General features: G+C 39.7%; 2 protein-coding genes across 2 annotated transcripts in view; both read right to left on the reverse strand.

Moving 5' to 3' along the window:
- Positions 1-3,404, reverse strand: part of gpr155a (G protein-coupled receptor 155a) — an 11,178-nt gene extending 7,774 nt beyond the window's left edge. The window contains exons 1-5 of the mRNA XM_023405700.2: positions 3,108-3,404; positions 2,382-2,897; positions 1,288-1,687; positions 752-920; positions 497-652 (exon numbers count right to left, since the gene is read on the reverse strand). Coding sequence (XP_023261468.1) covers positions 497-652; positions 752-920; positions 1,288-1,687; positions 2,382-2,817 — 1,161 coding nt within the window. The 5' untranslated portion in view covers positions 2,818-2,897; positions 3,108-3,404. The remainder of the gene's footprint in view (positions 1-496; positions 653-751; positions 921-1,287; positions 1,688-2,381; positions 2,898-3,107) is intronic.
- Positions 3,405-4,977: 1,573 nt separating this feature from the next.
- Positions 4,978-12,912, reverse strand: LOC111654621 (acetylcholine receptor subunit alpha). Its single transcript, XM_023405702.2, has 9 exons — positions 12,714-12,912; positions 11,385-11,527; positions 11,251-11,295; positions 10,561-10,670; positions 9,921-10,116; positions 8,910-9,147; positions 6,236-6,459; positions 5,748-5,984; positions 4,978-5,658 (listed from the first exon to the last, which is right to left on the reverse strand). Exons 1-9 carry the CDS (start codon positions 12,754-12,756, stop codon positions 5,530-5,532), a joined length of 1,365 nt encoding a protein of 454 aa, XP_023261470.1. The 5' UTR covers positions 12,757-12,912; the 3' UTR covers positions 4,978-5,529.
- Between the last annotated feature and the right edge of the window lie 435 nt (positions 12,913-13,347).

Raw genomic sequence — 13,347 nt, forward strand, 5'->3', positions numbered from 1 at the left:
TGAAGAAGAAGAATTAAAGAATATGATACTGCAGAATACAAACACAAATGTGAACATGTTTCACTACTGCATTGATTATAATTTCATTATATATGGGTTTCGTCAAAGTTACACTGAAAGTGAGAATAAATGAGGAAGTAAGTCTGTATCTCAGGAAAGCGTTCGCTCACACATCCTCTAAGTAACGGAGCCTTTTTATGTTACAGTAAGCCATGTAAATGTATTTTCCCTTTACTTGTCTGAAACAATTCAACATTAGCAACTAGCAAAAGTGAACCGTGTCAACATCAATCATGGCAGGCCAAACTACTTGCAATTATGAAGTAAAACGTGCTCTATCAAATGCTTTATGAGGCTATTTTAACGTCACTGTTTACCTCAGTTTCCACATACTGAGATAAAACAAAATAATCAGATGATAGAAAGTCAGTTATAATAACTTATAAAAGATTATCCAACAAAAACCATATATAGGAAGCGGCTAGTTGTGACTCACCAGTGCAACTAAGCTCACTATGCTTATGTTAAAGCTGACATTCTGCAGTGCATTCATCAAAAACTGAGGATCCTTCCAGCGGATTGTAAGTAACCAGGCAGAAACATACATTATTGGAGCTGAGAGAAAAGTGCTGATCACCATCCCAGAGGTTACCTGTTAGGAGGTAGAACAGAAAATAATGTACAGTGAGTTACAAAGACACAGTATCCGAATGGCAGACAGAAGGTTGGCAGGTAGATGTAAACAACTCACAACTTCTAGCTCTGCGTTATAATAGACAGCATAGATAGCCACACTTGGTGCAGTAGGAAACACTCCATAAAGAAAGGCATAATTGGAGAGGCTTGAGTGGTTCAAAGTACTGGTGTTGCTGTTGTCCAACAGATCCACCATGTCCTTACAAATCAGGGGCATTAGCAACCTGAAACACAACAAAAGATTGGTGTTATGTATCATTATTTGAGGGTTAGTTCACACTATGCTGTAAAATGCAATTGTGTTAAAATATTTACATACACAAGCTGTTATCATGCTACACTCTCCTGACACCTCTTAACATGTCATGCATTTGGTAAAAGGCTTGTGGTCTGAGAAAGGTCTGAGTCATCCAAAGCATCAGCAGAAAGCATACGTTCAGAGAACTTTATAAACCTCTAACTTGCTGACTCTTTCAACACTGCTAGAGGATGTCTAATTATGAAAATGCAAGGTCATCTATTTTAAAAAAGGTCATCTCTTGTACAAAATGGCCATCAGGTGCAATGAAGACATTAGTGTTTTCCACTCACAGTTTTGCGGTAATGAGTAATATCAGTGTAACAACGGTGGATCTGGTCAGTTTCCCTAACTGCCCCACCATGGACAGACCCAAGTAGAACAGAGCTGCTCCCCCGAAAGAATTGGCCAAGCCATCCACAAATTCAGCCATGAAGGCAGGAATTGTCTGGTGCAGGACAAAGTGGGCGATGATGCCAATGACAACCATGAATACAATAGGGTTCTTTAAGACCTGTAAAACTACAAGTCCCACTATCATAAGTTTGCTCTGCTGGTGGTTTCCCTCATCCTTCCACTTCTGGATCTCACAGAAGGCAAAGCCGATGGGATTTAGAAGCATCAGGGACACAGGTGCAACCAGGTAGATGTACTGGAGGTACTCTGGGTATGTGCTCTGATATAGGGCTTCAACTATGGAGAAAAGTGAAGGCAAATATTTCAGTATGTTGTGATGTGGTGCAAATGTAGTCAAGAAAATCAAGAACATCAAAAATAAAATATTGACACGATTGCATCATACCCGCCTTGATAAACCCCAACATAAAAACTGCTCTGCTAGTGTACACAAGTCTCTTATAAACAAATGGCTTCAAGGTCTGCAGATGTTTGGATTTAAATGGTGCTGGAGTCTGAATAGCTGACTATGAAGAGATTTCAGCCGCAGAACAATGGTTCGAATTGGAAAAGTTCCAGACGTTTTAGTCAGTGAAGTGAAAGCAAAATAAAAGCTGTTTATTGGAAATGCCAACACTGAATTATGAATAGAAGGAAAATATGGCTAAGGTCAGTTCTTCAGGAATGCTTAGATGGGTTTGTTTTTAATTTGATAACAGCCTGAGAAGAATACTTGACTATGAATACAGCAACATTACTTTCTTTTTCCATTTCAATCACTTGTGGCTTTGGGGTTTGAATGCGATGTTGATAATTCAGGGCCCTGACAAAGGTGATATCCAATTTGGTATACTAAGGTAGTTTACAGTGTAACAAATAGATAATTACACCTTTGTTTTGATGGATGAACAAGCATTAAGACAGCATGATTACAGTTGCAGCAGTAAATGAAAAGCACTGTGGGTGGTAGGCTTTAAGGCATTACACTTACCTATTGGATATCCCAACGCAAAGTCATTGCTCTGTGTGGCAAATATTGCAAAGAGCCCAGCCTTACTATAGCGACTCTCAGGACTGGCGACTATCAGTGTGAGTACGCATACTATGAAAAACACAGTCACTTTGGCGATGAGGATGCTCCAGAGAAATGACCAGATGACATTACCAAAGTCCAGCAGTACCATATTTTTGAACAGCAGCGCGGGGAGGGCAAACTTGGACACAAAATTCCCCAATCCTTTGGCCTGGGTGGAGGTGATGATGTTCGCCCTCCCGGCGATATATCCACACAGGATGATCCCAAAGCACTCCAAGAGAGCCGGGAAGAGCTTGTCAATGGACATTGCGGGGGACAGAGCAGCAGAGTCCGGGTCTTCCTCCTCCTCATATGAAAAGTTGAAGCTAGTGATTCTGCCCGGTGTCTCCATCGTGCTGATCCTCCCTCTTGTGACAGTTTATCGTGCCTTGTTTGTGGTCATGTTAATGTCAAGGCCGTCCCTGCTCGGCACTGCCAGATACCAAAATAGGGAAGATACGGTCAAAGAGTTGCCGTAGTTACACCAGCTAAACAGGTTCAACGGTAAACAGATAACTTTTCGTCATTGACCCGAAAAATCATCACAAGGTGGAAATAGCTCATTTTAGAGCGGTTGTAAAGTTGCTACCATATAGCTAATAAGCACGGCCATTTTAATACAGTTATTAAAGTCACTCTCACCTCTCTGACAGCGGCTGTGCTCTCTCATGAACCATGTGTCGTCAGCTCTCCGGTGGTGGGAGAAGCTAACAGTTAGCCAGCTAGCTAACGTTAAGCTGCTGAAGCCGTGTCGACAGGCACCGCACGGAGCTAACTGTTGACAAAAGTTTATCCTCAGTCTGTCAGTCCACGGTTACAAGGCTGTTCACATAACTCGGCGAAACACTTGATATTTTGTGTTAGATAGCTGACACTTCAGGTTCACACCCAGCAACTTTCGTAATCCGCGATTTGTCAACACAACTTCACCAATCATGTTTTCAACGCCGGGGCAGAGGGGCGGAGTTCACCACTGTAGCCTACCCACCCACCTCCGACTGAAAGGACGTGTCTCTGCGTTCAATGTGCAATGTACAAATGGGATGCAGTTGTGTAATGAGTCATAATCACTTATGATAAAATATGATTTGGACAGGAATACAGAATCCCCCAGGCGCCCCAACCTCCTCCTTCTCCCTCTGTGTGTTTGTGTGCCTCCTAGACGTGGGAATGATGTGCTCAGGTCCTTGAGAGCTGCCTTCATTCGTGTTTCCTATCTATAATGATGTCCATACTTTAAATCTACTTTGTTGATCTGTTCTGTACGGGGAGTGAATCAGCTGCAGGTCCACCCTCACCATCTAATCATACTGAGGAAGTCAGACAAGCTGGAAGTGATTACTAAGTCATTTCTAGCATGCAGCTCTTTACACTGGAAGATGTGCAACACTAAACTCAAGCTGTCTATACAATATTATATAAATTTAAGATGGTTAATGAACAATGTTTTTTTAGTAACTTTATTTATGAGACTCAAGACCATGATCACATGGTCTGATTGCACAAATAGAACATACATTAATAACAAAATAGCACACAGTTAAAGTACAACAAATGTTACTACGGACCCTTTATATCTCTCAGTGACCTTCTTGAGCCCAGTTTTCTGCTTTTGCAAGAACTGATATTACAGCCTCTGTTCAAGTTTGTTTCAATCAGTTAATATTGTTACAGTTTTGTGTGAGCCAGAGAGAAGACAAACCACAGTCATCCCAGTGTGTGCTTAACCTGCAAGACCAATGGTGACAGATATACACCTTATCCAGGCTTAGCAAATAATTGTACATTATCTGACTGAGTTTAATTTCTTGGTCAATAACAACAACAAATTAATGCAGCTTTTAAATGCTGATTTACATTTTCTACAAAGTATTTTGACAATATGAAGATCTATGGTGTTTCAAAGCAATCTCCACAGTGAGAGAGAAATACTGAGCCTTGTAAAGGGCTAAACTTAGATTCAGTACATCCTGAGAACAAACCACATTATGTTTATAGCATTGAATATCAAAAACTGTCAGCTATCAGAAGTATGGAATGCTTGGTCAGAAATATTTCTAACTTTCGTCTATATTGTATTTAGGAAGTGCTTTTTATTAAACACTGATATATTAGCGGTTTGATAAATTTTGTTGAATTATAAATTCAAAACATGTTTAAAGTCCTAACAGAAAGGTATTGTATATGGAACCAATACTGCCAAAACCAAGATAAAATTAGATTAGATAAGCTTAGCTAATGACTGGCCTGTTTAACACACAGTTGTCAGAGCAACTAGACTCAGAAGGCTTTTGTTGTAACTATCCTTCCTCTGTAATTTCATCAGAAGTTGAGGAAGTAACCAGGCAGAAACATCTGTTAGAGCTAATAGTGCAAAGATAGAAATTTGCATTTGTATTTGAATGTACACTCAAGGGTTGGTGGAAAAATTTACACAAGTAGTGCGGTGGGAAACAGTAAACACTCTAGTAGTAGTAGTCACTGTAGTAAGAGTATCTGAGCCAGAACATCAGCCTGTTACACACTAATTTTATTGTCAGAATTCATGTACGATTGCATTATAGGTAACTGAATTTCTACATCTACTACTAGTATATTACAATATTACACAATTACATACAGTATGTCAGGAAAGTGGTCATAAAGGATTTGGCAACATACAATAATCAAGACAACATTTCAGTCAAATCAGTTGCCATGAAAATGGATGAAACCTTTTTATTAACTTGTCCCCTATAAACTGCACAATATTCCAAAAAGTTACATTTCTTTTGAACTAATTAAACATTAAAATATGCACACATATATTTCTTAAAAAACAAAAACACTGTCATAAAATATGCGGAAATAAACAGTACAAAATGTTCTTGTACATATTTGAAAAAGAACAACTCTTCAAACACCAAAAGGCAAACAAACAGGGAATTCCACAAGCCTTAGAATACACAGTGAATGCTGCGGGACAGCATACTGCAGCTTCAAAAACAAAGTCAATACGTTTTGACATTGAGCAACAAACTGGTCATTTGAAAGGTTAAACAGGTAGAACAAGAGCCACTGGCCTTTAGAGCATGCTCAGCTCAATGAGACGTCCTGCGAACACACCTAATGTGCCGATGAGACACACAGCCATGAAGACGCACAGCAGAATATGATCCAACACCATGGCCACAAACTTCCACTCTTCAGCAGCCTGGAAAGAAAGAGGGACAGTATGTTATATATATGTAATGTCTCATTCAAGAACCATATTAGAAACACTCTCTGTGTGAGATGGATTACATTGTTGGATTCCTCATCTGATTTCATGGTTTCTGCGATGTACTTGACTCCTTCAATGGCACTGCGGACATCAGGATTCTTGGTGATGGGCGACTGGTAGGGAACACTAGAAGTCTGGTTGCCAGAGATGTCTGAGATATCAAAATCACCACCGTAGTTGTTTTTAATCGGTTTTTCTTTCCCGGGACGCTTCATTGTCGAAAAGAACATGATGTTGGGAATGGTTTCAATAAAAACCTGCCATAAAAAGACAGAAGATAAGCATTGTGTCAAGGAGTATACAGCATCAGAGCAGCTAGATAAAATAAAAACATAGCTATTCTATCTTTCTACCACTAGATGGCAATGTAATGCAGAGGAAAAGGGATAGGAATAGTTTTCCCAAGCTTGCCAAGCTTGGAAATGTGATGGATTTATTTCTAGTCGTTCAGCTCCACAATCAAAATGATATAAGTCATCGTTGTGTTCCCCTCTGCTCCCGTCCTCACCGTGCGAACCCAGTCTGGCATTGTGTGAGTGCTTGGGGAGCGGTGGTGGGTGTTGATGACAATGACAGTGATGATGATAGAGGCAATGACGAAGACCATGGTGAAGAGCATGTACTTCCCAATGAGTGGCACAGCGCTGGAGGTAGAGGGGATCAGCTCCACAATGACCAGCAGGAACACAGTCAGAGAAAGCAAGACAGAGATGCTGAGAGTCATCTTCTCACCTGGGAGACACAACAAACCATCGTCACTGCTCCTACTGGCTTTTTAACTTCTCTAAAAACCCCCATGAGGCACAGAATGTCATGCAATATGCACTTGTATAACAAATATTTGCGATCAAACAACATTTACACGGGTGGTTCCGAGCCTGGAGGTCAGTACCCAATTAGAAATCTGCAGAAAAAAACATTTGGCAAAAAAAATCTCACCTCAAGGTCCATTTAGTAGCACATGATCTTCATCAGTGGACGGATTATGCTCATGTGAAAGCTTGAAGGACCTTGATGTGAGATTCTTTTACATGGGTGATGTTTCTAGTGTCACTAATGAATTTATAACATTTTTGACACAGTGTTAAATTTTTATTTTTTTTTTCTTGTTATTTATTGAATAAAATCAAGGAATGGAAAATCCTTCAAATATCATCACAATGAAATAATTCCTGAGTTGAACGGGTCACCACTTAATTGCGGCATCACAGGGGAAAAGGATTGGAAACTGTTACATCTCTGTTCCGTATGCTGAAGAGCTGATGTTTCTTATCAGTAAAATTTCAAGTAACATTTCCACCCACAATAACACATCCTGTTTCTTAAAGACATCTGCACGGTAAAGGAAATGTTGAAGTAATTATGACAATGAAGTGGAAAATGTGGATCAGCCACTTTAAACTACAGTATAGAGTGTGTCCTCATCATATGTCAACATGCAATCTCATTAGATTGCCACAAGGGAGAGCTGTTTCTGTGAGTCAGATATGTGAGCCCTTTCCCAGTCATCCAATAAGGAGTCCATGTCTAGTGTTTACACAACAACACAATAACTGCACGGTTCACCCACACAAGCAAATCATATTTAAAGCATGAGAGGCAGCTCCTTTTCTTTTCTAGGACCAACAATAGAACAAGTAAACAGACTCTGACTCCATTTCACACAAGTAAAAGGCAAGACATGTTGTTTTTGTTGCTCAGTAACAGCAGTTATCCCTAAGAGAGAGACTTTTGGCACCAGCCTCTCCTTCAGCTTCACACTATCCTGTCAGCAGCCATATCAGAAACAGGGATCAAGTGATGTATTATACATTAAAGCAAAGGCCTGCTTTCAGACATGACAGCACAGAGGGACCCTGGGTAATGAGGCAGACCTACACACTGGGAACACGGCCAGATGTGCACACAAGCAGTGCAGTTCCTGTAGCTGCCAGAGTAGAGACACCTCCGACTGACAGGCAGTATTAAAGAAAAGGATTTTTCCAACATGGTGTTAATATTATGAAAACATCGATAATGAGGAAAATGCTCCTTCTAATACGCAGTGTGCATCTGTGTACTTGCATCAGTTCTTAGCTATTTTTACCTTGATTTAAAAGTGTAACCAGAGACAGGGCTGCCTCAGCTAGACACCCTATACACATTACATCTGATATATTGCTTATCTGTCTGGTACCTGTTAAATAAACAAATAAAGAAATAAATAGCACATCACACCTTGATACTTGGATGCACACTTAAGCAGTGATTGTGGCTTCAACATGGATGATCTTTAGTGTAATCCATGTTAATGTTATAGTCAGATATTTTGGGAAAAAACAGTTATTTGCTTTCTTGCAGACAGTCATATGAGAAATGTCTGTCTATCAAATACAAACATACTAGTCAGCAGCTGGTTAGCTTAGCTTAGCAGAAAAAATGGAAAGAAAATAACTACTAGCCTGGCTCTGTCCAAAGGTAACAACTGCCAGCACCTCTGAAACTCACTTATTAACATGTTATGTCTTATTTGTTTGTTCAAAATCCAGTCTAAAAACAACAGTTTGCAGATTTACAGGAGATTATGTGCTGGGCTAAATTTTGCCTGGGTACGCAGGGTTCTCCTGGAGTCTTGTCATCACTGTAAAGGTGGATTTTGCTACGTTGACCAGGCTAGCAGTTCCCCTGATTTTAGTCTTCGAGCTAAGCTAAGCTAACTGCCTGTTCGCTGCAGCTTTGTATCTACCATAAAGGCTTGAGAGTGGTCTCAATCTACTCGTGTAACTCTTGCTTCAGATGTGCGGATTCTCTTCAGTCCAGTGACTTTTGTGTTATATATATATATATATATATATATATATATATCTCAACAAAGAGAATTGCTGTGCTAACAACAGACATATAAAACATATGATTTGATTTGGGAAAGAGGATTTTGGACATTGTAACCCCACACCTCCCCCTGTATGTTGTTTTTGGTATATTTTTAGGTCCGTAATGAATGAATGTTTAAATATCTGTCTGTGTTCCCTGTACATGTCATGTTTTATTGCTTTTGGTCGGCAAAAATCAGACAACTATTTAAAAAAAGCAGTGATTGTGAACTGCATCTTTTATGTCGTAATTTCCCTATTGACTGATAACTGAGTCTTAAATCACTGTGAAAGGACGCAATGTTGAATCAGTAGAACTTATCAACATACCAGAGTCTGTAGGAAGATAGAAGACAAGGCCAGTCAGGAAGGAGAAGAGCATGCAGGGGATGATGACGTTGACGATGAAGTACAGCGGGAGCCGCAGCATGAGGAAGTGGTAGGTGATGTCCAGGTAAGGGGTTTCTGGGCAGCAGGCATAGTACACCCAATGCTTCCAACTGCGGAAATCCTTCATCACCCACTCTCCACTTTCCATAAAGTGACTCAGATCAGGGCGGTCATTGTCCTGGTGAAGAGAAGAAGTAAACAGGGTGATGAAAGGATGATTTTAAATTCAAAGTCTTTGAAATTTTCATTAAGTCTTTCACTTTTATCATTTCTATTTTCCACATCTGTAAAGCACTTTCGCACTAATAGGTGTGTAAAGTGCTAAACAGCCACCAACCACCAGGCATCATTCAACCATTTGTTGTTCACAAGTGAGGATTTACACCATTTATATGCTTAAAGGAATAGTTTGACATGTTGGGAATTACACTTATCTAATCTTTTCCTTTTTCCTGATTCTCATATCTGTAGGGTAAACATGAAGCTACAGCCACTGGGTGGTTAGCCTATCTTAGCGTAAAATCTGAAATCAGAGGCGACTGAGAAATACAAAATTACAGGTTACATCTCATTTGTTTAATCAGTACAAATACATACAATAAAAAGGGTAAAAGTAATAAGTTGCAGTTTTTTGGGACTCCAGGAAGGAACTACACCTGGCCAAGCTACTGCAGAGTCTGGCACATAACCCCCCCCCCCAAAAAAAACGGAATTTGTTGGTTTTACATGTTGGTTTTACAGATTAATGCAAGAATATGCACAGTAACTTGTTAATTAGTGAGTTTTTGAAGTGGTGGTGGGGCTGCTCTCTTTCACTTCATGTTTAACTAACAGACACGAGTGTCGTATCAATTTTCTCATCTAACTTTTAACTCTCAGCAAGAATGAAGGTATGCGTGTTCCCCAAAATGTAGAACTATCCATTTCAAGAATTGGTCTGAATGGAATTACAGGATTGACAACGACCAAGTTTCCGTCATAGGTCCAGGTGCCCAGCTTCATACTGCAGTTCTGAAGGTCAAAGGGGAAATGCAGCACAATAATTTCACAGTAGCTCTTGAAGATGGCAGGTGGGTTCCACGTGATCATTCCTGTGTACTCTAGCAGCACTTTGGTCTCATGAACGATGGCAAAGTCACCGTCAGCACTGCGGGCAAAGACAAGCACAGGCAACATCAACATGGGAGATAATAAGTTAAATGTTAACGTAGGGGGACATCAGTGCCTGAGGATGGGCTGCTGCTGCTGTTGCACAGCCCAGCCAACCAGCACTCTGGTTGGCACAACATGTTGTGGTTGGTGTGTGGTTGTCAGGGAAAAACAGCAGTGTGTAAGATACAGCATATGGTGTGGGGAGGGTGGAGGGAGGGGGGCTACAGAGGCCAGATTTAGCCTGATGAAATCTGAGCTTTCACACGCCCAATACTGAGGCATAGGAAAATGTAAGTCAAAACACCACTGACAGGTGTGCTGATTGTTTCTAGAGGTCTGGATGCTTCAGGTCACATAAAGCTTATTGTAATGAAAAATAAAAGGATTTTAGAAAGAAAAGAAGGACATGACATAGAACAAATATAGCCTGATGACATACTTGTTGTAGAGAACCAGATCAGGCCGCCAAATGTCAGTGGAGGGAACTCTGATCTTTGTGATGCCACCGTAATCCTCTGGGTTCCAGTGCAAGTTCACATCTTTCCATTGCTGAAAAAACAGATGACAACCATTATTAATGTTTTGTTGTGGGCAAAGAAAAGCAAACCAGAAAACATTGTGCAGACTGTGATACATCATTGTCAAAGTGGGGACACATTTGTAGAGATGAGCATTTAATAATAAATTTAGAGTTTCACAATTGCTTAAAATTTTCTTTCTTAAATTTCATCTGTGAATTTTTCAAACTCAAAGAACAATATTTCACTTTATGGGTTATCTTGATCTTTTAACCATACTAAACTTTACTCTCTGTAATTTACAGTACATGTGGTGTAAAAGCTCATTATTGTAGTCAGTCCTGAGGTTTGTCTTTACTTGACATGATGAATCTGTGTGTTTTCAGCCTGCCTTAAATAAAATAATTGTGCGTTTTAATTCAGTTTCTTGCCATGGATGTGTTTTTCCACATATAATTTATTGCTTGAAGCATAATTATGTATTTTGCCCATCGCTTTCTTACTCAATTAGTAGATTATTGAGGAGCTCTGAAATACGTTGATGTGTCCACTGTCTTTTTTCTATGACATTGCAACAACAAAAAAAAAAGAACATATCAATGTATTCAAACCTGTTTCAGTCTCACGTTGCTGCTGACGATCTGGTTGACCTCGTCCTGTGGAGACACAGATAAATGTGTTTAGACAGTTGATGACAGTGAGGTCTAATGCAACTTGGATCATAGCGTGTGACGTGAGATCTCACCACACTGATCAGCTGGATGAGCTGAAGGCCCACGGTGACAACCACGGGGTCCTTGAAGTGATTGACAGGACGCACGACCTTATTGTAACCGGTGAAGAGAGTTTTAACTAGATGTGTTTCATCAGAGGAGGCCCAGGCAGCGCCTACAATAAACAAGACAGTATGGATACAGGCTTATAGTTGTTTACTTGAAATGATTCTCTTTCTTGAGGGGGGATGGTACGTGTGACTCTTGGCTCCACAAGGTGCCACTTCAGTGTGTTGGAAAATGTTGTTTGCCAAATGCTGTGCCAAAGTAGAATATTCCTTTAATGCCATATGATACTTGAGGTAAGTGATTTTAATATGAGCTGAAAATAGACGAGACAAGTGCCATACTATAGGTGTAATATGTTTGTGAATATACGTGTATGTACATAGGCCTGTAATTTTTTTTTTTTTTTAAGTAGAATGAAATTGACCCACTTTTACATGGTGTGTTTAGTGCGTGCGTGTGTGTGTGTGTGTGTGTGTGTGTGTGTGTGTGTGTGTGCTTAAGCTTTGATGATTTAATGCACTTCTCATTAATCAATTTTAATTTAAAAAGGAAATGTTTAAAATATATGAATATATTTGAAATTTCTAGGCTATATAACAGAGATAATTACAAACAAACTGAAGTCAAATACATGTTCACAAAGCTGTGGGCCTGTGATGAAAATACCATTTATATGTTAGTGTGTATATTCACTGTGTTGGATTTGGGGTTTAAATTTGGCAATACAGCATTTAAACATGTGATGGCAGCCCATGTAAGGGGGCGTTAATAGAGATATTCTTCCGCTATTTCCGCAGCATATCTGTCACAAGCCACAGCCGGATCCCCTTTCATTTTTCAGCTGACCTTGAAATGGAGGTCATTTTACAGCAACACGTTATCCGTATGGTTGTATGGTTTCTCAAGACATTCAACTCAGTAGACTAAGAAGTCAACTAAACACAATTAATTATGCAGGTGAGTTCATGTGGTGACAAACACACAACAGGTTGAAAAGCAGAATGAACAGTACACATGCCCTTGTCAATCAAAGAGCTCGGTTGCACAAATTTAAATTTGCTCATTAGTTTTGTTGTTTGAATTGCACCAGCTTACACTGACCTGGGAGCAGTTTCATTAAACATAATTAATGAACAGAGGGTTTCATACTTTCTTTTCTAACTTTTCTAACTTCAATTTGCTTGAAATTAAAGCTAAAGCTAATTCAAGTAAAAACACACATATTTCCACAGATAACAAGCACACATTTCCTGAAGTTTTGAAGTGAGTTCTTCTATAATGTAAGTTCTTACCTCCTAGGATGACTAGATGAAAAATGAAAAACACAGTATTCATTCTTGTCAACAAACCCAGGCATTCAAAACCAAGATCCAACTTCAACACGCTGCCTGTTGACCACTTGAGAATTAAAAAGGTTTGACCCACCTAAAACATTCTTTCAGCGCTGGCAATTGACTTAATGTACAACCCCCAGACTCTCCACTGGCACCCTTTCTGTTATTGTCTGACAGCGGATGTGAGTGACTGGCTGCCAATGCTTGTCATTTGAGACGGCCGCATTCCTCGTCATGTGTTATAAGATCAACATGCCAGAGTAATCCACCACTGAAATATCTCATCTTGAATTTGGCCACACACAAACACATGTTCTCTACCCTCAGCATTAATAGTGTATCACTGATACACTATTAATGCTGTCAGTCCATTTAATAATGTTTAGCTCCTTCAATAAGATGTCTCCACACTGAATAATGATTTACTTTCCTTATGTTCCGCGGAAAAACCAAGCATGTGTTATGGCTCATTTGGGTGATGTATGACATATTAAATTTAAAAATGGGGTTATGGTCAAGCTCATTTTTGACCTTGGAAACTGTAGTTGACAAAACAATTTCATAACAATGTCCATTTAAAAGCTGTTCTAGA

Source organism: Seriola lalandi, unplaced genomic scaffold (assembly GCF_002814215.2).
Source record: "Seriola lalandi dorsalis isolate HSWRI2012SDOR001 ecotype SW California unplaced genomic scaffold, Sedor1 jcf7180002054284, whole genome shotgun sequence".
NCBI lineage: Eukaryota > Metazoa > Chordata > Actinopteri > Carangiformes > Carangidae > Seriola > Seriola lalandi.

Excerpts from the sequence above, each read along its gene's own strand:
- LOC111654621 (XM_023405702.2), bottom strand. The coding sequence starts at position 12,756 with ATGAATACTGTGTTTTTCATTTTTCATCTAGTCATCCTAGGAG. Across the intron at positions 11,296-11,384 it reads TCATCCAGCTGATCAGTGTG|GACGAGGTCAACCAGATCGT; the intron begins GTGAGATCTCAC and ends GTGTCTCCACAG. Across the intron at positions 5,985-6,235 it reads TGCCAGACTGGGTTCGCACG|GTTTTTATTGAAACCATTCC; the intron begins GTGAGGACGGGA and ends TTTTTATGGCAG.